Below are 24508 nucleotides of genomic sequence, written 5' to 3' on the forward strand. Positions count from 1 at the left end.
TATTAGTTTTAAAAAATGTTTATTTAATCTGTGACTGTGAATGTAATCATTTGATACTACACTATTATAATAGTTTTTAAAAAATGTTTATGAAAGTTGAAACTTCTTTTGTAAAACTCCCATCTTCGTGTTTGTACAACCAATTTTGGAGTTCACTTTTAACAAATTAAAAGTTTGATTGGAAAAAAAATGTTTATGAGAGAAAAAAATAAACAGAATTCCCTTAACAAATTTTCTCGTATTTTTCTTTCAGTTAAATAGATTCAATCATCTAATCAAATATTTTATTTAAAAAACTACCAATTCAGAAAATTAAAAAATAAAAGTAGAATTTATCCAACTAATCTCTCTGATTTCTAATGGTTTTTCATTTTTTATGGGCCTTATAAGTTTGTTGTAAACCTTAGATTCTCTTTTGGTAATATAATTAACATTTTATCCAAAAAAATATGTATATATACCAATTCAGAAAATTAGAAAATAATAAATTGAAGAGATTAATATATTACAAATATTATAAACATAAAACGAAATGTATGAATTAATAACTACAAACTGAATAAGTTGATACGTAAAGAATATGTAACATGTATTGGGTTAGTTATCATTAAAAAGGTATACTGGATAATGAAATGAGTAAACTTTATATATTTCTTAAATTCATAATATATTAATATAATGAATTAAATTTATTTCTTTTGTTATCAATGGATATGATTAAAATTAAAAAAATTGCAAAATACAAACCAGAGGTACATAGCCTACAAAAATAATGTTATTGAGAAGAGTGGTATAGACTATTCTTCTTACAATTTTTAGAATGTAAGAAAAAAAGAAGAAGAAAAAAAATGATCTTGATGTGTTCATCCAAATGCGTAGGAAAAGTATATATAATAGTATGGCGAATTTTAATATCATCTTCAACAATAAAACAGTATGTTATAAAATCATTGCCCCTAATTCTTTTAGTTGTAAGTTGGGAGAAAATTGTTATGCTTTCCTATCCCCCATTATAGATTCGTCCACTTAACCCTGAAAACAAAACTATTGTGAATCTGAATATATTTTCCGTGAGCCATCTATGTAAGATTGAAAATAATAACCGTGGGTGACTGAAGTGGTGAATGGCTTCATCTTGGTCTAATCGGACTCATTAGCTTGAACTGATTCCATGCAAGAGTTTCATTTTGTAATAAATCTATATCCAGAAAATAATATAGTTGTAAGCTTATAAGATTTTCAAGGTAATCTAGTGACATAACTTTGATAGTCTCCAAGATATTGATAGTCTAAATTATAAGACCTAAAATCCCCACTTCCTAATGTATCTTTGAGAAAGCACATGTTTGTAAGAAGAGAATTAGCTATAGATTTGTTTTGAATTATGATGATTAAGTATCAGGTTACTTATTAGAAAATATAACCGCGATTAAACCGAGTACATATATATATATATAACTTAGAGAGATGTATTCAATCAAGTATATGGAATGAGGTGGGTTAAAATGAATAATATTATGTTATTTAATCATATGTTTCAAAAACTATTTTAAAATTTGTTGTTATATATATGTTATATTATTCATAAATGTCAATGAAAATTTACAGTCATAATTATTTTTTTTTTGGGTAAACGTCATTTGAAATGTATTAAGCAATGATCTTTAACTGAATTACAAATTATTTTAGAAATTCAGAATACAAAAATCTAAATTGCATGGCTTTTAAATGCAATATCACAGTGTTTTAATAACAAATCATAACAATTTTTCTAAGTACATTCATAATCATCAATATCAAATAAAAACTTACAAAAACTCAAATCATTTAAAATGTATAGTTGAATACATTTCGTTTACAGTTGTCAAGTATATGATCGTATGATCATACTTTAATCGATTATTTGATGTCTATGCATGTGGTTACAATATTTAATATAATTAATATAGTTAATTTTCTTATACATTCAAGTAATAAGTAGCATGTCATTTGTCATATAAACAATGAAACAATGAAGAGTTAATGTATGGTTTAATCCTTTGTAACCAAATAGAAATACTAATGATATATGTAGCATGCTGATGTGTAAGTCTTGTAGAGAGCCTTCCAAGTTCCAACTATTACATATAGGATTTGAATATTATAACCACTGTACAGCCTTTGAAAAGATAACTAAACCATTACTAAATAAGAATTAGTTTAAAGCTTTGGACACCAAGTGGTCTACAAATTATATAAAATTTGAGTAACCATTTCTGTCTATAAATATAGCTATATCATATATTACATATATATATATACTCCATTTAAAAGTAAACCAATTTCCTCATTCTTTATCCTCCAAATCAAATTAAATCATCTCTTGTTTTCTCTCCCTACGTTTCTCTATAGTTATGGCTTCGTTACTTCTCAAATCTTCCAGTATGATCACAACCATCAGTCCTAGCATGGTTGTCCGGTCAGTGTTACCCATAGGATCTTCTCTGCCTTCTATCCGCCTGAACCGTCCGTGCAAAAAAGTGACTTTGTTTATCTCATGTAGCTCCTCTGAGTCGAAACATGCGGTAACTAGTGGCACTGACCTCAAACCCATCGTGGAACGGTGGCCTGAATACAAACCTAACAAGCTCCCCGACAAGAGGTATGTGCGTATATTAGACACGACGCTCCGTGACGGTGAACAATCTCCCGGTGCAGCTCTTACTCCACCGCAGAAGCTAGAGATTGCCCGCCAGCTCGCTAAACTCCGAGTAGACATCATGGAAGTCGGTTTTCCAGTGTCGTCTGAGGAAGAGTTCGAAACCATTAAAACTATCGCCAAGACCGTCGGGAACGAGGTTGTTTCTTCATTTCCCTCACATAAAAATATAATATAATGGTTTATGATCAAGCTGTATATATAGTTTATCTTATTATTTTTTGACAAATGATGAAAATAGTAAACTAATTAAATATTAAAGAAATCGGGTATCAGAAATAAGTTATTAATAAAGATACAAACATAAAATTGAGTAATTGTCCAAAGTTGACTGACAGCAACGAATATAAATTAATATATTGCTGTCTTGCCTAGGTGGATGAGGAAACCGGCTACGTCCCGGTGATAGCCGCCCTTGCACGATGCAAAAAAAGTGACATCGACGCGGCTTGGGAGGCGCTGAAATACGCCAAGAGGCCGAGGGTAACATTGTTCACATCTACTAGTGACATTCACATGAAATATAAGTTGAAAAAGACTCAAGAAGAATTGATCGAGATAGCCGTGAGTAGTATTAAGTACGCTAAAAGCTTGGGCTTCACTGACATCCAACTTGGGTGCGAAGATGGTGGCAGGTATCTTGAAACCTTAAAAATATTTTTTTTTTTGTTTTTTTTTTTTTGCGGCTATTTGGTTATACGTTACAAAGTCTTTGTTAGTAATCTTGCGTCGTTCGATTTACGTACAATTTCTTTCTAAAATAACCTTTTACATGCAAACTGAAACAATTTTAGATCATATAATCTAAAACGCTTTTAGCTGTTGAGTTATAAAATTTACAAATTTGATCATTTCATATATCTATATATATAGATTTTAAAATACTAAAGTGTGATTCAGGTCGGATAAGGATTTTCTATGTAAGATTCTAGGAGAATCGATTAGAGCTGGGGCAACAACGGTGGGATTCGCGGACACGGTCGGGATCAACATGCCCCCAGAATTTGGAGAACTCGTGGCTTATGTCAATGCTAACACTCCTGGGTCTGATGATGTTGTCTTCGCCATTCATTGTCACAACGACCTTGGTGTTGCTACCGCCAACACAATCTCTGTACGTAATTACTCTTCTTTTTTCTGTGTTAGATTGACTAACAAAATCGCCGTAAAAAGTTATAATATCGAGATGGCAGAGTAATAAACATATAGAACAATATGTTTATAACACTGATACATGTATATATAGGGTATATGTGCGGGCGCAAGACAAATCGAAGTGACGATCAACGGAATAGGTGAAAGAAGTGGGAATGCGCCGCTTGAAGAGGTAAGATCGTCGTCGTCATCATGAGTATTTTCTAAAAATGTGTCCTTTAAATTTACTATGATTTTTTAAAAGACAAAAAAAAAAGGTTTATAACACTAAAATAAAACATTACGTAAACCCATAAAAAATGAACAACAAACCAGAAACAAAGGTTTTAGTAATTACAAGTCATTTACAATAGATCTAGTAAAAAATATGTAATCGGTAAAATGGGGTAAAAAAAATAGGAAACTATGGTGAAAACGGAAAAAGAATAAAAGTTGAAGAAAATAAAGAAAGGAGGAGATATAATAGAAAACAGGAAATTGAATCGCATGCTCATGTGACTCTAAAATTAAATAGTTAAAATGATAACAATCGCACCACCAAAAGAATTAGGTAACGTGATCCTTAAATTAAGTATTTAAATGGTGGACAAAAAAAAACCAGATGCTTTCATGTTCTTTATGGAAAGACTATTCTGTATGTAGGTCGTGATGGCTTTGAAATGTCGAGGAGAATATCTGATGGATGGTGTTTACACAAATATAAACACACGCCAAATTATGGCTACTAGCAAGATGGTAACTTCATATATACACATTGATATATATATATATATATATATATATATATTATAAAGAAGTTTTGTTATACTAATTTTTAGCCTTAATAATAATTGACCAAAATTTCATATGTAAATTCTTGAGCAGGTTCAAGAGCACACCGGCATGTTTGCTCAACCACATAAACCCATAGTTGGAGACAACTGTTTTGTTCATGAGAGTGGCATTCACCAAGTTCCGTAATTTATAATTAATTATTATATATGTATGACATAAGAATTAAAATATAGGAAATCGTTTGATGTATGTGTATGTATGGTGATTGTTCAAACATTTGCAGGATGGAATGTTGAAAAATCGAAGTACATATGAGATCTTATCACCAGAAGATATTGGGATCGCAAAATCTCTAACGTCTGGACTTGTTCTTGGGAAGCTTAGGTAAGTGATGTTTCTTAGTTTTAGATTTACTAAAGCTACGTACCGTTGTTAAATTAATTTAATTAAACATCAATGAATATATGCAGTGGACGTCACGCTATAAAAGACCGGCTGAAAGAGGTACGTACCCATGTAATTTCGTAATAGTTTAATCTTAAATCATATATTGATCATATATTTATATATATGTTTTTTTTTTTTTGCATTCTCAGTTGGGATACGAAATCAATGATGAGCAATTGAAAGACATATTCTTACGATTCAGAGAGTTAACCAAACAGAAAAAGGTTTTATTTATATTTTGTATCTTCTCATAGTTCAAAATATTTTAATTATATATCATATTGTAACATAAATTACTAATGGAGTTTTAAAACTTTGATTAAAAATGCCCTCACACTCACTTAGTTTCAATTTGTTATTTTTTCAGAGAATCACCGACGCTGATCTGAAGGCCTTAGTGGTGAACGGTGATGAAATCTCATCAGAAATATTCCACAAACTCATGTCAAGCCCTCAGATTCCCTCTGTGGTATAAGTTCGTGAAGACGTTTTGCATTTGTGTACTATACGATATTATGTTCCTTTTATTTTATATTAAATCAAGCTTTATTTGATATGCATGCATGCATGCCTTGTTAGTCTAATGAATAAAACTAGTATTAACGGGGAGCGTTTTCATTATAATTTTATCAATATATGTTCTTGATATTTATCAAAAACATTTCATTAATCCATATTTATCAATCCGCTGCTTGAAGATAAGTTCGTCCGAGCCATATTATAAGCGCTTGAAGAGTAGTTTTTTTGTGTGCTGATAGTGCTTACATCAATTTAGTATGAGCGCTAATAAAGGTCCGTCATATGATACAAAATATTTGTGTCAATACAACATATTTCTCTTCTTTCATTTGTTATGTTCTCATTCTTTTCATTCAAATAAAGATAAGGGAGATTAGTTTTCTTATTCCTTATTGTTCTTTTTTTTTTTTTGTTTACTGCTATTCCATACTTTTAATGTTTCTTATTCTTCTCTTTTTTCTTTTTGGGTGCAAATCTTTCCTCTCACGACCTACTACGAAATTTGTTAAATCAAATGTCCCCGACATGACAACTATACATTTGTACCATGTAATTTTGTTCTACATTGGGTCTGTTCGGCAGTTAGTTACGGCGACTATTTATCACAAAATTACTTTCAGTGTTTTTTTTTTCATTTTTTCTTTGGTTTTCTACTTTCTGTGACTCTGTCGCAATTAGAATTTTTGATATTCAGAATTGCTGTTGAAAGCAGCTACACAACCAAAAGCTTTTGATTTGAAACGGCGACTGTCCCTAGTTTTTATTTTTATTTTTTAACAGATCTACAAAAAAACAGATCAAATTGCCATTGACACAAAGTTTCAATTATGTACTTTTCTTATCTTCCTCTCTGTAAGATACAAGTTAACTTTGAAAAAAAAAAAAAAAAAAAAAAAAAAAACTCAGTCGTTTTAGTCACAGCAAGAGTCGTACGACTCTAAACTAACAGTGCCAGTGTGGTTTAAAACGCAACGAAAGTAATGTGTCCTGCACAAAAAACTTCACAGTAGATCAAAAATAAAAGCACTATATTCTACGTTCTGAACAATCACTTGTGATTTCAAGAACGAAAGAAAACAATATTAAACGGCTGTGATTTCCTGCGGTGTTGTAAAACACTTGTGGACTCCATAGACCGGCTCGCTTACAGTCCGTTAGGACATGGCCATTCGGCCCATTTACTGTCCGCACATGTACGGCCCATCGGCCATAGCTTTACGGCCCATGGCCATTGCTTCACGGCCCATGGCCTATCTTATGTACTCGATTGCTTTATGGGCTTTAGCCCTTGTACTTTTATTATATATACTTGTATGCTCGACATTAATCAATAAGACTAAGAGATTTCACTTCCTAAATTCTCTAGTTTACAACACGTTATCAGCACGATAGCCTCTAACCCTAAACCCTAAAGCAGCCGCCGCTTCCTAAACCCTAAAACCCTAAGGCAGCCGCCGATCTCCTTCTCTCTTTCACAAACCCTAAACCATCTTTCTTTCTTTCTCCCATCCGAGATCAAACCTTTTCTGTTCGAAGATCTCCTTGTTCACGAGCATACCTTAAGCTCGTGATCAAGCTTCTATCGACAGCTTGATCGAGGATCTTGGTCCGTGTTCGGGGGTGAGTTCGTCTATTCGTGGTTCGTGATACCGGACGAGAGAAGTACGAAGCGGTTCGTGGGAAGCTGTTCATCATCCGCGGAACCTGTTCGTTGTTCTGTCCGCGGACGCTGTACGTGATCCAGTACGTGATTCTGTCCGAGATCTGGTTCGTGGTTCTGTTCGAGATCTGGTTCGTGGTTCTGTCCGAGATCTGGTTCGTGGTTCTGTCCGAGATCTGGTTCGTGGTTTCTGTTCGTGGTCCGTGAACGAGAGAGAGTTAAAAACCGAGGTCTGTTAGCTCCCGGTCCATATCCAGTCAGATCCAAACCGGTGAAAGGTAAAGAATGGCCGAACCCTCTTAGAACCCTAATATCGAACATGAACATTAATGAACTATTAAACCCTAATACTCCCAAGTACATAAACAAACAAACCTTAAAGTTATATCCATGTAAATCTTAAAATCGGATTGTATAGGGCTGTTAGGTTGTTTGTAAATTGCACCAAACTTTGTCAAACATGAAATCGAATTTGGTTGTTTGGATTGTTTGTTGCATAAGAGCCTAGAACATGAACTTGTTAAAATCGAATATTGTTAAACTGTTCTAGGATTTAAAACTTGAATCATTCATGCATCATAACTAAAAAAATTGGATCATGTATAGGATGTTAGAAAAATCGGTTGCATGAACTAATTCTTAGGATTCCTTAAGCACAAATTTGAACATAAATTTCCTGCAAATTTTCGGCCATGAAAACATAAAATCGAGCATGAATCTTGTTCTAGGATTATTAGGATAATTTCCATAAACTTTTAATCATTATCCTAAAATTTAAATAAAATTAACTTTAATGTTCTAAGAGTATGTCCGATTAAATTAAAAACTTTTGTTAAGTTTCTATAAAATTAAAACATGAAATCGGAAATTAAATATTGGTTAGGACAAGTTCCTAATCATCTAAAACTCTTAAAACAAATTTACTAAATCCTAGACTAAAAGGAAATTTAAGAAAAAGGAAATCCTATCTAGAAATAAGGAAATTATTGCATGCATTCATATTTGATTTTGTTGTCTTTGCATGCATGAATTTAAACCATACGAAATCTATAATGGGCAAGGACATGTTTACGTCTCAAATACCGCATGGCCCAAGGCATGTTTCGGTCTCAAATACCGCATGACCTGAATAAATGTTTGTTGCATGATTCGGTCTCAAATATCGCATGCTAACTATCGGTTGTCTAAATTATATGCAGATGGCAAACCTCAAAAGCCTTGACTATCCCATCTTGCAAGCTTCTGGAAAGAACTACTTGGAATGGGTCAAAGACACCGAAATCCACCTAAGGTCCAATGGCCTAGCTGGTTGCATTGATGAGGAAGTTGAGAGCACTGACAAGAAAAAGAATAAGTGTCTCCAACATATGCACCATCACATTGCAGAGAGTCTCAAGAGCCAGTACCTCTTTATAGACAATCCACTCGCTCTTTGGACACAGCTTAAACGCCGTTACGGGCACCAAAAGACGGTGCTCCTTCCAAAGGCCGAGTTTGATTGGAAGAACCTAAGGATCCAGGATTACAAATCCGTGGAGGAGTATAACTCTGAGCTTTTTAGGATTGTCTCACTTCTTAGGTTATGTGGAAAAGAGGTGACTGAGAGGGAACTGATAGAAAAGACTTTGTCTACTTTCAGCCCTAACAATAGAGTCCTTCAGCAACAGTATCGGCATCAAGGCTTTGCCGATTATGGGGCACTCATTGAATGTTTACTGCTAGCTGAGCAGAATGATGAGTTGCTGCTGATGAACTCTGCTATGAGACCTCCCGGTACAGCCCCATTACCGGAAGCAAATAAGGTTGATTTGGGAAAGAAAACTACAATGGAGTCTAAGGAGCCAAAAGAGCCCCATGAGACCAACTACGTCCACAGAGAAAGACACTACGGCCAAGGCCGTGGTGGCCGTGGCGGCCGTGGCGGACAGGCCGGCCGAGGAGGCCGCGGACGTGGTGGTAAGGGCCGTACGTCCTTTAAACCGCGTACCAAGGTCAAATCGGTCTGCCACAGATGTGGTATGTCAAACCACTGGTCCAAGACTTGTAGAACTCCCAAACACCTCATTGATACATACCAAGAAGTTCTAAAGAGAAACCCGGAAGCCAACTATGCGTACATCGATGACGAAGAAGACTTCGATCATGAGAATGACGACTTGCTAGAGACTTCCGATTGTTTTCAAAATAATGATTGATTTTTGTTTTAATGCGGTTTAATTTCAATGCTTTTATGCTTTATTTTCTTTTATTGTATTGGATGATTATTTTATTTTAAATGCAATGGTTTTTATTTTATAATTGTCTCATTAAAATACAAAATTATGTCCTATTTTATAGAAATGGCCAAGGACATGAGTGAACTAGTAGTGGACAGTGGATCCAGCCACACTATACTAAGAGACAAAAGATATTTCATAGATCTTAAAATGAAAAGTGCAAATGTTAGTACAATTGCGGGTATAGCCAACATGATAGAAGGCTACGGCCAGGCTCACATTTTGTTGCCTAACGGCACACATATTGAACTAAGTGACGCCCTATACTCACCCAGCTCTAAGAGAAACTTATTGAGCTTTAAAGATATAAGATTAAATGGCTATCATGTTGAAACCAAGGGTGAAGGAACTAAAGAATTCCTATACATTACTGAAAATGTAAACGGCCAAAAGATGGTCCGAGAGACTATACCCGCACTAGCCACTGGTTTATACCATGCTAAGATAAACATGATAGAAGCTAACATGGCTAAGCACAAAATGTTCACTGAACAATTCACTCTATGGCATGACCGGTTAGGCCACCCGGGTTCGAACATGATGCGTAAAATAATTAAGAGTTCAAATGGGCACAACCTTAAAGAGAAAAGAGTTTTCCCTAAAAATCTCAATTGTGTAGCATGTGCACAAGGGAAACTCATTACAAGACCATCACCAGTAAAAGTCACAAAAGAGACTTTGCATTTTCTGGAAAGGATACAAGGTGACATATGTGGACCAATACACCCACCTTGTGGGTCGTTTAGATATTTCATGGTTATGATCGATGCATCAACCAGATGGTCTCACGTATGCTTGTTATCCACAAGGAACCTAGCATTTGCTAGGCTGTTGGCTCAAATCATAAGATTAAGAGCACATTTTCCAGACTTTCCACTAAAGACTATACGTCTAGATAATGCTGGTGAATTCACATCCCAAGCGTTTAATGATTACTGTATGTCCATGGGGGTGAGTGTGGAACATCCTGTGGCACATGTCCATACACAAAACAGATTAGCTGAATCCTTCATTAAACGTATACAATTAATAGCTCGACCATTGTTAATGAGATCGAAGCTTCCTGTGTCGGCTTGGGGACACGCGGTCTTGCATGCAGCAGAACTCATACGCATCAGGCCATCTAGTGAACACATATATTCACCATCCCAATTATTATCGGGTCAAGAGCCAGACTTATCCCATCTCAAAACATTCGGTTGTGCCGTTTATACACCCGTTGCTCCACCACAGAGAACTAAGATGGGACCTCAAAGGAGGATGGGAATATATGTGGGATATGAGTCTCCCACCATAATAAAGTATCTTGAGCCATTGACAGGAGATCTATTTAAGGCCAGATACGCGGACTGTCAATTCGTTGAGTCCGAATTCCCTACTATAGGTGGTGAGACCGGCAAGCTGGTCAAAGAATTAACATGGAATCAAACATCCTTAAATTGGCAAGATCCTCGAACTCTAGCATGTGATGCAGAGGTTCAAAAGATTATACATTTACAACAGCTAGCTAATCAATTGCCAGATTCCTTTGCTGACCCAAAGAGAGTAACAAAATCGTACATACCAGCTTGCAATGCACCAGTACGTATTGATGTTCAAAAGGAACACAATAAACAAGTTGCTACAAAGTCTAAACCACGTTTGAAACGAGGTAGACCGTTAGGTTCCAAAGATAAAAATCCTCGAAAGTCTAAAGGTGCAAAACAGACCGAGGCTCAGGGAATTACCGAAAAACCAGACATGGCCGCGGAAATAATTAATGTACCAGGTGAAGTTCAGGACGCTGAACCTCAAGAACCTGAAGGAATTGATAACAATGAAGTATCAATCAATTACATAATGTCTGGAATAAAATGGAACCGGAAAAATGTCGACATTGATGAAATATTTATATACAAGGTAGCACTTGAGATAAATGAGGATCTAGAACCCACATCCATATTAGAGTGCACTCAAAGTAAAGATTGGCCTAAATGGAAAGAGGCCATTGATGTGGAGTTAAACTCTTTAAAGAAGAGAAGTGTGTTTGGTCCGATCTTAAGGACGACACCTACCATTAAACCAGTTGGACACAAGTGGGTCTTTGTAAGAAAGAGAAATGAGAAAAATGAGATAGTGAGATACAAAGCACGGCTTGTAGCACAAGGATTCTCTCAAAGACCCGGCATAGATTATGAGGAGACATACTCCCCTGTGATGGATGCAACGACTTTTAGATATCTAATAAGTCTGGCCATAAGAGAAAATTTGGATTTACGGTTAATGGATGTTGTAACCGCCTATTTATATGGTCCACTGGATAATGAGATTTATATGAGATTACCAGAGGGTATAGAACATAAATGTAAAAATGGTACTCGAGACCAATACTGCATAAGGCTAGACAAATCGCTTTATGGACTGAAACAAAGTGGTCGAATGTGGTATAATCGCTTAAGTGATTATTTAGCCAAGGAAGGCTATAAGAACGACCCAATCAGTCCATGTATATTCATAAAGAAGTTTGCAAACAAAGGATTTGTGATAATAGCAGTTTACGTGGATGATTTAAACATCCTCGGTACCTCTGGGGAAATCGCCCAAACTGTAGAATACCTCAAGAAAGAATTTGAGATGAAAGACCTAGGCAAAACAAAATTCTGTTTGGGATTGCAGCTTGAGTACGTAAATAATGGGATCCTTGTGCATCAAAAGGCATATACAGAAAAAGTACTCAAGAGATTTAATATGGAGCAAGCTCACCCATTGACTAGCCCAATGGTTGTGAGAAGCTTAGACTTGGATAAAGATCCATTTGCTCCTAAGAAGGCCAATGAAGAAATTCTTGGACCTGAAGTGCCTTACCTCAGTGCTATAGGAGCGTTAATGTTCCTGGCTAGTCATACTAGGCCGGACATATGCTTTGCCGTGAACCTCCTAGCAAGATATAGTTCCTGTCCAACTATACGGCACTGGAATGGTATTAAACACGTACTACGGTACCTGCGAGGGACGGTTGATTTTGGTTTATTTTATACTAACCATAACCGAGACTGTCTAGTTGGTTTTGCTGATGCAGGTTACCTATCCGATCCACACAACGGTAAGTCACAAACAGGTTATGTGTTTACGCACGGCGGTACGGCGATCTCTTGGCGTTCGATGAAGCAGACTCTTGTGGCCACATCGTCAAATCACGCGGAGATCCTTGCCATCCATGAAGCCAGCCGTGAGTGTGTTTGGTTGCGGTCCATGACTCAGCATATTCGGACGGATAGCGGCTTAGAAGACAGCAAGGGAGCAACCGTCATCTACGAGGACAATACGGCTTGCATCGCCCAGCTCAAGGAAGGATACATCAAGGGAGATCGGACGAAGCACATACTACCGAAGTTCTTCTTCACACATGAACTACAAAAGGCCGGAGAAGTTCAAGTGGTGCAAGTACAGTCCTGCGACAACTCAGCCGATCTCTTCACCAAAGCATTGCCGACATCGACGTTCAGGAAGCTCACGCACAAGATTGGTATGCGGAGACTTCAGGACTTGGAGTGATGTTTGGATCAGGGGGAGCAATGTGTGCTGTACTCTTTTTCCTTCACCAAGGTTTTGTCCCATTGGGTTTTCCTGGTAAGGTTTTAATGAGGCAGCATCCCCTAAGCACATTGCAGCGATCCCATCCAACATGGCACGGTCATCTCGTCCAAGGGGGAGTGTTGTAAAACACTTGTGGACTCCATAGACCGGCCCGCTCACAGTCCGTTAGGACATGGCCATTCGGCCCATTTACTGTCCGCACATGTACGGCCCATCGGCCATAGCTTTACGGCCCATAGCCATTGCTTCACGGCCCATGGCCTATCTTATGTACTCGATTGCTTTATGGGCTTTAGCCCTTATACTTTTATTATATATACTTGTATGCTCGACATTAATCAATAAGACTAAGAGATTTCACTTCCTAAATTCTCTAGTTTACAACAGTTCATTAATCATTAAAGATTACGTGATTATATACATGTCCCCTTACGGTTAACTAAGCATTTGAGATTTCAATCATTCTGCCTCTCTTTCACGTGTAGTTTTACACAGTATTATTTTAAAATACGTGTTGTTTTGTATTTTTCAATATAAATATTTGATAAGTGTTTTAATTTTATCTTTACTAATTTAACGTATTGCCCAATGAAAAAAAAATATATTATATACTGTATTAGTTTAGGATGAAACAAAAAATTTAATTATTTTTTTAATGTGTGCAAAATTCTTAAACGACACGAAATATGACGAGTATAAAACATGACGAGTATACGTATAAAACATGAATTGTCTCATCATATGTATTAGAGTCGTTTTCTATCCTATGGTCGTTGATAGCTATATTGTCGTTCTATATGTGGGACATGTTACCTTAAATGGAAATATATTTGTGCTCTCTTTCAAACTATTCGGGGAATAAGATTTCAAGCTTTTAGCGAAACCCTCTTTTTTTTTTTTTTTTTTTTTTTTTTTTTTTTTTTTTTGTTGCAAAACCCTATTGGCTTTCTATTTCCATGTCGGGACAAACTTTCGAGTCCTCTACAGAACCAAAATCCTTCCCCAGACGTTCTGCTTGAGATTGAGTTGACGTTTGTAATTGAGAGATTCCCAGTATAAGAAGTAATTGTCGTTTATGCTATCTAGAAATCTCTTCTTTTTCTCTTTGTGGTATTATCATTGAGTTTAATTTTTTCTCATATTTTTTTTTGTCTTTCTATATGCATGTGGGACACGTTACTCTTAACGGAAATTATTTGTGTTCTCTCTCAAATGATCTCTGTATTTATTTGCATGGAAAGAAATGTTGGTTCCACTACCAAGCCAAATAATATTATTCTCATAACTCCACTCGAGAGTGTATTGATGGTGTGGTTTAGGTATCTCCAGCATAATCAGGTACAAAAATTCTGGTAGAGATGAGGAAACACACACAAGAATATTTTGAGAAATAGGCTTACTTGCTTTAATAGCTCTTGTTCTACCCCTTTTAAATTTGACGTCATGTGTAAAATATTGAGAAAAAATATATACTCGTAATCTCAATTTTTTTTTTGGTGTGTCTCAAACTCGTAATCTCTACTAAGAGTTAAAAAAAAATTCGTAAAAAAAAATGTATTGGACAATATTCTATGGTATCTTGCTCTTTCGTTTTTGTAATTATTGCTTTCAATTTTTTAGAATTATAAATGTTATGAGAATAATATAAGATTTGGCATCTGAAATAGTTAATTCCATATGTTTCTTTTATATTTTTTATCCTCAAACAATCCATATGTTCAGTTGTTATTTTTTTCTTTGCTCATAATTTTAATTTGAAATCCATGAACCAATAATAGTGGATTAAAAAAAAGCAATTAAGATCTGTAAATAATATTTTCCAGTAAAAAACCTTAATAATTTTTTTGTACCCACAGGCAAATGAACATATTAGTCAAATAATATCGAATAAGGTTTGGTCAATTTTCTACAACAGACTTGCTATTTCTTTACAGAGATTAGTCAGTGACACCTACCTGGTGGTGCATAACATGTGATTTATATGTCCTAATATTGTATTTGCTTTTAATTAGTGACTAATATAATATTAACTATTAGTTAAAAGGGAGTGTATGAAAGAAAACATAATAATAATAAATTATCCTTTGGTTTTCTTGCTTTTACTGTGGTTCCTACTATAGTTGAGCATCTGTTGCGGGACTATGCCATTAGGTGCCGTAGACGTATTCGAGTGTAATTGTTTTTTCATTTTGTTATAAAGTTCTAGGAGTAGAAAATAATATACTACCACATCCTTACTTTACACTTGGTTGTTTCCAAAAAGTAATTAGATACTACTCACTTTGCCAATTTCGAAAACTAAAAATATAAATTAAAGATATATGTTCACGATTTTTTTCTTTAATTTCCTAAGATTTATTTGAGCATAATGAATTAAGAATACAAAACTACACAATCAGTTGATGTTTTAAAGAAAATGTATCAGATTTTTATCAACTTGTCATTAAAAGGTGGAACAAATCATAATAAAATGATAATATATATGTATATATATATATATATAATTCTTGCTTCATAACTATAGAAAATTCAGTAAAATATAATTAGTACAACCAGTTCCGAAAATAAACAGCGAAGGTATGGAGTCTACAAAATATATGCCTCCACTCATTAGTATTCAATACGTATTACCACATCGTATCTTTTCACTTTAGTTGTTTTTAAAAACTAGTCAACTGTTTCGAACAAAAAAAAGACACTAGTCAATTATTCACTACCCAAAGTTTCAATTAAAAATCTGAATATATAATTTAAGTTTTGACCAAATAATCGAAAAGCAAAAGGCCTTAGTTATATTTGTAAAACTTCAACCGTGTAGCATACTTTATCGATATTATTATAGCAAAAATATTCTGACATTGTAGCATACTTAATAATGTAGAAGAGTTGCTTTGTGCTGTTCTTTGTATGAATTCGTCTAAACTATCGACTATTCCAAATGATTCGTATTGCTACATTTTGGTTAATAGTTTCTGAATCATTAAAAATAAAAAAATTTATCAGAAAAGTAGGTCAAATCATCTCATATAATTTGGCAATAGACAAATATAAGGTCCATTATGTGGATCACCTTATGAAACAATTGATCAAACTTCATTTTTTTGTGCATAACACGTTTGATCAGATCTTAGTAATTCCAAAAAAATAGTATCAACGAATAAAACCTTGCACAAGTAGACGAGATCATAAATTATATTTAGATGATGTGGTAAAGTCTATTATACTTAATCAACCCAAAAAAAAAAAACAACAACTAGAGTTGGTTTAAGTAACAAGTTGACATAAGTTTATACTACACATCCCCGCAGACTTTTTCCATTGTATCCAAACGAAAGAAAGAGTAGCAGTCTCCAGTTAATAACTCGAAAATTTGCATACATGGATTAAAAATAATAATGGCATTATCCCTTTAATGACATTTTACGTAACAGTCTTTTTACTAACAAAGCAAATAAAGGTATAGATAGTAGCTATCAATTTCTGGTAGTTAACACAAGATCTGTTATTGTATAGGATTACTTTATTTTTATTTTATTTTTATACATGGTTTTATTTTAATTACTCTCCCTTTAACTAATTATGCTGAGAAAAAAAAATAATACCAGAAACTTATTAATGTAAATGCAACTGTAACTGTAATAACAATTCTAAAGTAATTTCAACTAAGTTTGTTTTCTGGTATTTTTTTTGTAAATAATAATGATCTTATATATCTCACTAATCCTCAATAACATTAAAACATTTGTAATACTCGTTTTATCTATTTTGTTTTCATCAATCAACTTATAATGTGTGTTACAAATTTATTAGAAAAAAAAATACGCTTAAGATGGGGATGATTTTGGAGTTGAAGCATTAGTAATTTTTGGTTAAGAGTAGTGAAGTCTGAGAAACAGAACTACACGTCTGAAACCCAAAAAGTGTAGTAGATATATAAAGTAATTGAAAATGTTGCGTAAAATTTTAACACACCTACTTTGTATCAGAACCATATGTTTGACAGAGTTGCAATGGATTAGTTTACTTGGGCGTGGGAGTGGGCAGGGATGTCCTGCAAACAATAAAGAAAACATGTTAATAAGATATATAAAAAAAAACACATAATAACACCAAGTCACCAACACTTTATCGTTTATTATCACAAAAAAAAAAAAAAAAAAAACGTTTTGAGTCAAATTAAATATGTCTACCTAGTACCTATATATATATATATATATATATATCATAATGTACGTGTAGTCTATCTCATTGCAATTCAGTTTTCTCATTATATACCTTTCAAGATAAATAAAAAAATTTCTCTCTTTCTGTCCTACGTACTCTACAGTTATGGCTTCGGTACTTCGCACATCTTCCAGTATGATCACGTCCACTGGTCACCCCATCGTTGTCCCGTCAGTGTTACCCATTAAATCTTCTCTTCCCTCTATCCGCCTGACCCGTCCGTGCAACAAATCGACTTCGCTCATCTCATGTTGCTCCTCTGGGTCCAAAAAGGTGGCAACTAGTGCTACTGACCTCAAACCCATCGTGGAACAGTGGCCGGAGTACATACCGAACAAGCTCCCAAACAAGAAGTATGTACGTGTACTCGACACGACACTTCGTGAGGGCGAACAAGCTCCAGGTGGATCTCTTACTCCACAACAGAAGCTAAAGATTGCACGCCAACTCGCTAAACTCCGAGTAGACATCATGGAAGTCGGGTTTCCCGGGTCATCGGAAGAAGAGTTTGAAACCGTTAAAGCCATCGCCAAGACCGTGGGAAATGAGGTTGTTTCTTTATTTCCTTCAGTTAAAATGATAATATACAGATTTTTTTCCTTCATGCAAAGTGTTAGGGATCTTCCATCGGAAGTGAGAAATAACAAACACCAGTGTATAAGAGATATTGATCAATGAACTCATTGCACGTTGTTTTGGGTTGGAAACTCATGACTGCTTACACAGATATTAATTACTAACATAAATGGAGTAATTTTCAGATTTTGCGATTAAAAAAAAGAAAACTTATTGAACAACTATGTTGGTGGTATCCTTAGGTGGATGTGGAAACAGGTTATGTCCCAGTGATATCCACCCTTGCACGAAGCAAACATAGAGACATCGAGGCCGCTTGGAATGCGGTGAAGTACGCAAAGAGGCCGAGGATATGCATATTCACATCTACGAGTGACATTCACATGAAATATAAATTGAAAAAGACTCAAGAAGAAGTGATCGAGATGTCCTTAAGTAGTATTAGGTTCGCAAAAAGCTTAGGCTTCCATGACATCCAATTTGGTTGCGAAGACGGCTGCAGGTAAATATCTAAAAACTTGAATTTGAATATATATTGACGTTTGTATCATTTAGTTTCACGTTACAATTTTTTTTGTAATATAATCTTACGTTTGCATTTGCATTTATATTTTGCAAGAATAATATATATAAAATACAAATGAAAATAATGTTTTGGTTTGTTTTTAAAACATAAAATTTCAATTTAAAGTGATATTTTAGGTTTGCCCAAAAAAGAACATTTTTTACATGCACGTCCTTAAGTGCAACAACACACGGAAATTAGAGCATCTCCATGGGTTATTTTTAGTGAGTGTGAAGATAATAAAAATATAAAAATAATAAAAAGTTGAGTAGAGAGAGACACAGTGTCTACTCAGATTTCCATAGACTCTCTGAGATCTCCTTCTCATTATGTGTCATAAGCTGATTGGTTGATTTTTTAAAAATAAACAAATTAGATAATATTGTTATATTAAAATATTTTTTGAGAACCCATTTTGAAAGGATTACCGATGATGATGCTCTGAACGTTTGAAACAGGACGATCATAATATAAAAACTATTAGCCATTAAGTTATGACATTAAAAAATGATCCTGTCATATTCGGCATTTTTAAAAAACTAGTGTGATTCTAATTCAGGTCGGAGAAGAACTTTATATGTAAGATTCTCGGAGAAGCGATTAAAGCGGGTGCAACCTCGGTGTGCATCGCGGACACTGTAGGGATCACCATGCCGCACGAATTCGGAGAACTCGTAAGCTATGTGAAAGCAAACACTCCTGGAATTGATGATGTTGTCTTCAGCGTTCATTGCCACAATGACCTTGGTCTTGCAACCGCTAACACACTCGCGGTACTTAACTAAATTGCCTCACAAAAATAGAATATCAAGATTATGACAGAAATATGGAACAATATATTTACATTATATATAGGCTGTATGTGCTGGAGTAAGACAATTCGAAGTAACAATCAATGGAATAGGTGAAAGAAGTGGGAATGCGCCGCTTGAAGAGGTAAGATATTGTCGAATCATGAGTATCTTTCTTTGGTATAGCAAAGTAAAAATTTTAAAATGTGGCTTTAACCTTGCTACTATTTTACTACTTATTTTAGAAGACTAGCTAATAAAACCACCAAAATGATACAAACCCAAAAACAAAGCATTTAATAATAGCGAGTCACTGAAAATATGCTAGAGTTGTACTTGTATTAAAAACATGGTAAATTGAAGTTAACAATGTCATATGAAAATATTGTAAAAGCAGGGGAAAAAAATAAGTTGAAGAAAAAATTAAGAATTAGTACGTCAAATGTACAGGCTAAAAAGGTAAGATGTAATGGAATTGACACTAAGAAAGAGAGGAAATGGTATCACATGAATCATGTAACCCTTATATTAAGTATTTAAAACGATAGCCATCGCACCAACCAATAGAATCATGTAATGTGACTCATAAATAAAGTATTTAGATTGTGGACTCATGCTTATATAATTCATTTGCTTTGTGGAATAACCCGATTCTGTGACTGTATGTAGGTCGTGATGGCTTTGAAATGTCGAGGAGAATATCTGCTGGATGGTGTTTACACAAATATAAACACACGCCAAATTATGGCTACTAGCAAGATGGTAACTTTATAATACACAAATTGAAATTTACTATTAATGATGCTATATTTCCGGCCTTCAGTATTAACAAAAATAAATATGTAAACTATTGAGCGCGCAGGTTCAAGAATATACCGGCTTGTATGTTCAACCACATAAGCCCATAATCGGAGACAACTGTTTTGTTCATGAGAGCGGCATTCACCAGGTTCCGTAGTTCATAATATTATATATGTATGACTATGACATAAGAAAATTAAATATGATATGGCATAAAATAGATGGTAACATATTCAGACATTTTGCAGGATGGAATATTGAAAAATCGAAGTACATATGAGATCTTATCACCAGAAGATATTGGGATCGTAAATTCTCAAAATTCTGGACTTGTTCTTGGAAAGCTTAGGTAAAGTGATGTTTCTTTGTTTTAGATTACTAAAACTACGTATACCGTACGTACCGTTGTTTGATTAATCATTTAAACATCAATGAATATTTGCAGTGGACGTCATGCTGTAAAAGACCGGCTGAAAGAGGTACCCTTATGATTTCGTAATAGATCTTTCAATCATATAATGAATAATGATCATACATATGCATGGGACCATTGCACGTTAGGGATGCCACTTTTTGGAGATAAATTTTTGGTTACTCATATATATATATATATATATATATATGTTTGTTTTTTTTCTGTATCTCAGCTGGGATACGAAATCAGTGATGAGAAATTTAAAGACATCTTCTCACGATTCAGAGATTTAACCAAGCAGAAAAAGGTTTTCCATCAAATATTTTGTATCTTCTCATGTACATATATTATATATATGCGTTAACTCCGAAGTATTTTTAATTATATATGATATATTATTAACATAAGATTTTTTTAAGAATATTAGAAAGGCCTTCACACTTATTTTATTTTCAATATGTTAACTTTTTCAGAGAATCACGGACGCTGATCTGAAGGCATTAGTGGTGAAGGGTAATGAAATCTCATTAAAGAAATTAAACAGTAATGGAATTAACAAACTCATGTCAATCCCTCAGCTTTCCTCTGTGGTATAAGTTTGTGAAGACGTCGCTGTATTTGATATTAAATTCCTTTTTTATACTAAATCAAGTTTTATTTGATATGCATGTCTTGTTGTTGTAATGAAACTAATCTATAATAACAATAATTTTGCTCTATATATAATCCAGGTAAAATTGACAAAAGAATTGTTAAAGCAATGTGTCATTTTTTCTGGGTGTTCGGGTCGGGGTCTTGTTATAGAATTGTTACAAAGATATATATATTTCTTGCTTTATGTGGGATATATTACTCTAAATGGATAATTATGCGTGCTTTCTTTGGAACCATTTAAAGAAAAAAATTTCATGTCGGGACAAACTTTTGATTCCACTACGTATCCAAAGAATACGTTTCCCCTAGCCTTACTTGAGAGTGGATTGACCGTATAAATAGTGAAATAACGATCGATATAGTTGAGTATGCCCTTAAAAACGCCACAAGTCAAACATATGATCATATCAAAAAAAAAAATCATCTATGTATGGCCCGATAGATAGTTCATAGTAATTAGATTAATTAAACGTTATGGAAAACCCTCTCATATTTATTCTAAACAAGTCAGAACAAAGGACATGATAACATTTTCTCAACACATTATAGATTTTTGTTTTTCAAGAAGATACTTAATTCAGAACCTCTTCATTTTTATCAAAAATAAAGATTCTTTTTAAAAATAAATAATTATATCCAAAATATAACTTTTGTGTTCAAAAGAATTTAGCTCTATCATTCTACTAGTTTTAGGATGCACCCAAAAAGTGAACCCCAAAATGAAGTTATAATGTTTATGTTCACCCATACCACATAAACCCGAATTCCTTCTAATTAAAATCATACAAAAAAAACAATCGTTCTCATATGATATTAAACCAAATTTTCTTATATACGAACAGTGACATTGATAAATCACCAATGGAGGCAAAGTCAAAGCCCAAAGGGCTTGCAATTCAACACCGTCCAAGAACCACACATAAATAATTTAGTTAGTGGTGACCACGTCAGAACATAGTGGCCGAAGCCGATGTGGTAATCACGTAATTTATGACGAACGTCAGGGGTGATAACATTTGCCACGTAGAAATACAAACTACTCACAATAACCGTTTTACTACTGTTACCCAAAAAAAAAAAAACAATCCACATGTTTTTTAAGAAACATAATTAATTTTCAATTTGCGTATATAATAACTTAAACTTAAATTTTGACAAGTTATTTCTTCAGAATGTATTTTTCCAAATAAAACGAATTTTTATAACATAAGTCGTCAACCAAAGAGAGAGGGAAAAAAAAACATAGTATACAATTTCTATTTTTTAACTTTTTTTTAAACACTCACACATTTTACAAATTGTTTACGTAAAAATAAGTTCAATATTCCTTTTGCATCCTCGTATAGACAAGTATTTAAAATCAATCATACTTGAAACGTTTCGTTTTCTCCACAACCGCAATTTTACTTCTCTTCCTTCTCTCCGGCCCAAAATAACCGCCCATAAACAATGCTCCGGCTAAGCAACGCCGCTGTAATAACAACGAATGCAATCCTCGCATTGATCGGCCTCGCAACTCTATCTTTCTCCATCTACGTCTTCGTTCACGGTCCATCACAGTGTCAACGCTTCGTTCAAAACCCTCTCATCGTGACAGCGACTCTCCTTTTCTTCATCTCCTCCTTAGGCCTTATCGCCGCACTCTACGGTAGCCACATCATCATCACTCTCTACCTTTTTTTCCTCTTCCTCTCCATCCTTCTTCTCCTTGCCGTCTCTATCTTCATCTTCCTTGTCACGAATCCCACTGCCGGAAAAGCGTTTTCCGGCAAAGGAATAGGTCATGCCAAGACCGGAGATCTCCAGAACTGGATCGGGAACCATTTCCTTCGAGGGAAGAACTGGGAAGGGATCACCAAATGTTTGTCTGATTCTAGGGTCTGTATGAGGTTTGGTCCACAAGACGTTGACTTCGACTCCAAACATCTCTCGAACGTGCAGGTATGTGTTTATACATTTCTATGTTTGCAAAACTAGACAACAATCTATCAGCGGTTCTTATTTAACAATGATTTAAAAACGGTTTTTGTTTTTATTTTTCTTTCGTTTAGTTTGGTTGTTGTCGACCTCCCGTAGAATGTGGGTTCGAATCAAAGAATGCCACGTTCTGGACAGTTCCGGAGACATCAACTGCGGCGATGGTAGGGGATTGTAAAGCATGGAGTAACACTCAGAGCCAATTATGTTACGCGTGCGAGTCGTGTAAGATTGGAGTTTTGAAAGGGATAAGAAAAAGATGGAGAATTCTTCTCTTGTTTAATCTTCTTCTCATACTTCTCGTCGTGCTTCTTTACTCATGCGGCTGCTGTGTCAGAAATAACAATCGTGTTCCATGGAAGCGCCGGTTCCTCTAAAACTCCTTCCACCTTTTTTTCCTAATTAATTTATTATTTCTTCTATTTTTATTTTGAATATTAATTAGTTGGTGTGATGTTTCTCTTCTAGTGAACTATAATTGTCTTTGTTATGAATATTGGTTTGACAAAAATGGGTTTTGGTTATGTTATTGTGTGAATGCAATGGCAGGAACCTTCATAATATGTGAACATTGCATAATAGACAGACTATTCCAATGTATTCTGATTAATAATTCACGTTTGCTCACACATTTGAGTTTGGATAAAAATAAATAGAAAAAAGAGTTACATATGTATGTGAATTAATTAACACGTAAAGTTGGTTGTGAAGGAGGAAAGAAGCACTTAAAGCAAAAACTTTGTTTGAAGATACATTGCCTGATTATACAATCCGAACAAATCTTGTGGCAACTGTCGTAGTCGGTGCAAAGCCCTCCACGTTATTTTATGGCATCTCTCACTTCTTCACCTAATCTCGTCCTTCCATGCTCTATTAGCTACCCACAAACCTAAGGATATTTATTCATATATAACTACATATGGGTATTATTCAAAATTGTTCTTCAATATGTTTGCATATCTAGCAACTGATAAATGGCTCTAGCGCTCTAGTCTAGAAAAAATGTTTAGAAACGACTAGAGAAGTCTTTAACAACACGAGGTATCATGGTGTTTAAATATTGACCGATTGAATTTTTTAAAAAAATTAATATTATAATAGTTGACTGATATGATGGACTCACACGAAAGAGACGACAGAATGGGGAGAATACTACTTTGCTTTCCTTCCTCCATTATGATAATTTTGATTCCTATATCTTCTTTTTTTTTCTTGTATAATGTTAAGGTAATTTTGATCCATCCTGTACATGAGTATATATTATACATAAATATTCTAACGGCAAGCAAGAGATTTGGAAGATTCGTATACACAATTGAGCTGATCGATTTTGACATCGAATTTACATAGTTTTGGAAGAAAATTCTTGGTTTGACTAGCCATGTTTACATCAATACACA

At 34.5% G+C, this 24508-nt stretch overlaps 3 protein-coding genes across 4 annotated transcripts; all 3 read left to right on the forward strand.

Moving 5' to 3' along the window:
* Positions 1-2153: 2153 nt before the first annotated feature.
* Positions 2154-5744, forward strand: LOC104706602 (methylthioalkylmalate synthase 3, chloroplastic-like). Its single transcript, XM_010422797.3, has 10 exons — positions 2154-2837; positions 3074-3333; positions 3599-3812; positions 3945-4025; positions 4496-4588; positions 4718-4804; positions 4911-5011; positions 5098-5131; positions 5224-5298; positions 5442-5744. Exons 1-10 carry the CDS (start codon positions 2394-2396, stop codon positions 5547-5549), a joined length of 1497 nt encoding a protein of 498 aa, XP_010421099.1. The 5' UTR covers positions 2154-2393; the 3' UTR covers positions 5550-5744.
* Positions 5745-17334: 11590 nt separating this feature from the next.
* Positions 17335-21196, forward strand: LOC104706603 (methylthioalkylmalate synthase 3, chloroplastic). 2 transcript variants are annotated; one of them, XM_010422798.2, is made up of 10 exons: positions 17335-17878; positions 18148-18407; positions 19030-19243; positions 19326-19406; positions 19931-20023; positions 20124-20210; positions 20311-20411; positions 20508-20541; positions 20710-20784; positions 20951-21196. In XM_010422798.2, the coding sequence occupies exons 1-10, from the start codon at positions 17435-17437 to the stop codon at positions 21071-21073; spliced, it is 1512 nt and encodes a 503-aa protein (XP_010421100.1). In that variant the 5' UTR covers positions 17335-17434; the 3' UTR covers positions 21074-21196. The 2 variants fall into 2 exon arrangements, with proteins under 2 accessions (XP_010421100.1, XP_019083909.1); XM_019228364.2 differs by lacking the exon at positions 20710-20784 and having other exon boundaries at positions 17339-17878.
* Positions 21197-22501: 1305 nt separating this feature from the next.
* On the forward strand, positions 22502-23671 carry LOC104706604 (tetraspanin-12-like). The gene is made up of 2 exons (XM_010422799.3): positions 22502-23072; positions 23183-23671. The coding sequence occupies exons 1-2, from the start codon at positions 22581-22583 to the stop codon at positions 23483-23485; spliced, it is 795 nt and encodes a 264-aa protein (XP_010421101.2). The 5' UTR covers positions 22502-22580; the 3' UTR covers positions 23486-23671.
* Positions 23672-24508: the final 837 nt, after the last annotated feature.

The sequence above is a fragment of the Camelina sativa genome, chromosome 8 (assembly GCF_030686135.1).
Source record: "Camelina sativa cultivar CO46 ecotype springtype chromosome 8, ASM3068613v1".
NCBI classification, from domain to species: Eukaryota; Viridiplantae; Streptophyta; class Magnoliopsida; order Brassicales; family Brassicaceae; genus Camelina; species Camelina sativa.

What these genes read in the sequence shown, in the direction of transcription:
- LOC104706602 (XM_010422797.3), top strand. Translation starts at nt 2,394, where the DNA reads ATGGCTTCGTTACTTCTCAAATCTTCCAGTATGATCACAACCATCAGT. An exon ending in TAAAAGACCGGCTGAAAGAG is followed by an intron (nt 5,132 to 5,223) that starts GTACGTACCCAT and finishes TTGCATTCTCAG; the next exon opens with TTGGGATACGAAATCAATGA. An exon ending in AGTTAACCAAACAGAAAAAG is followed by an intron (nt 5,299 to 5,441) that starts GTTTTATTTATA and finishes TTATTTTTTCAG; the next exon opens with AGAATCACCGACGCTGATCT.
- LOC104706604 (XM_010422799.3), top strand. Translation starts at nt 22,581, where the DNA reads ATGCTCCGGCTAAGCAACGCCGCTGTAATAACAACGAATGCAATCCTC. An exon ending in AACATCTCTCGAACGTGCAG is followed by an intron (nt 23,073 to 23,182) that starts GTATGTGTTTAT and finishes TCTTTCGTTTAG; the next exon opens with TTTGGTTGTTGTCGACCTCC.
- LOC104706603 (XM_010422798.2), top strand. Translation starts at nt 17,435, where the DNA reads ATGGCTTCGGTACTTCGCACATCTTCCAGTATGATCACGTCCACTGGT. An exon ending in GGAATGCGCCGCTTGAAGAG is followed by an intron (nt 19,407 to 19,930) that starts GTAAGATATTGT and finishes GACTGTATGTAG; the next exon opens with GTCGTGATGGCTTTGAAATG. An exon ending in TTATGGCTACTAGCAAGATG is followed by an intron (nt 20,024 to 20,123) that starts GTAACTTTATAA and finishes TTGAGCGCGCAG; the next exon opens with GTTCAAGAATATACCGGCTT.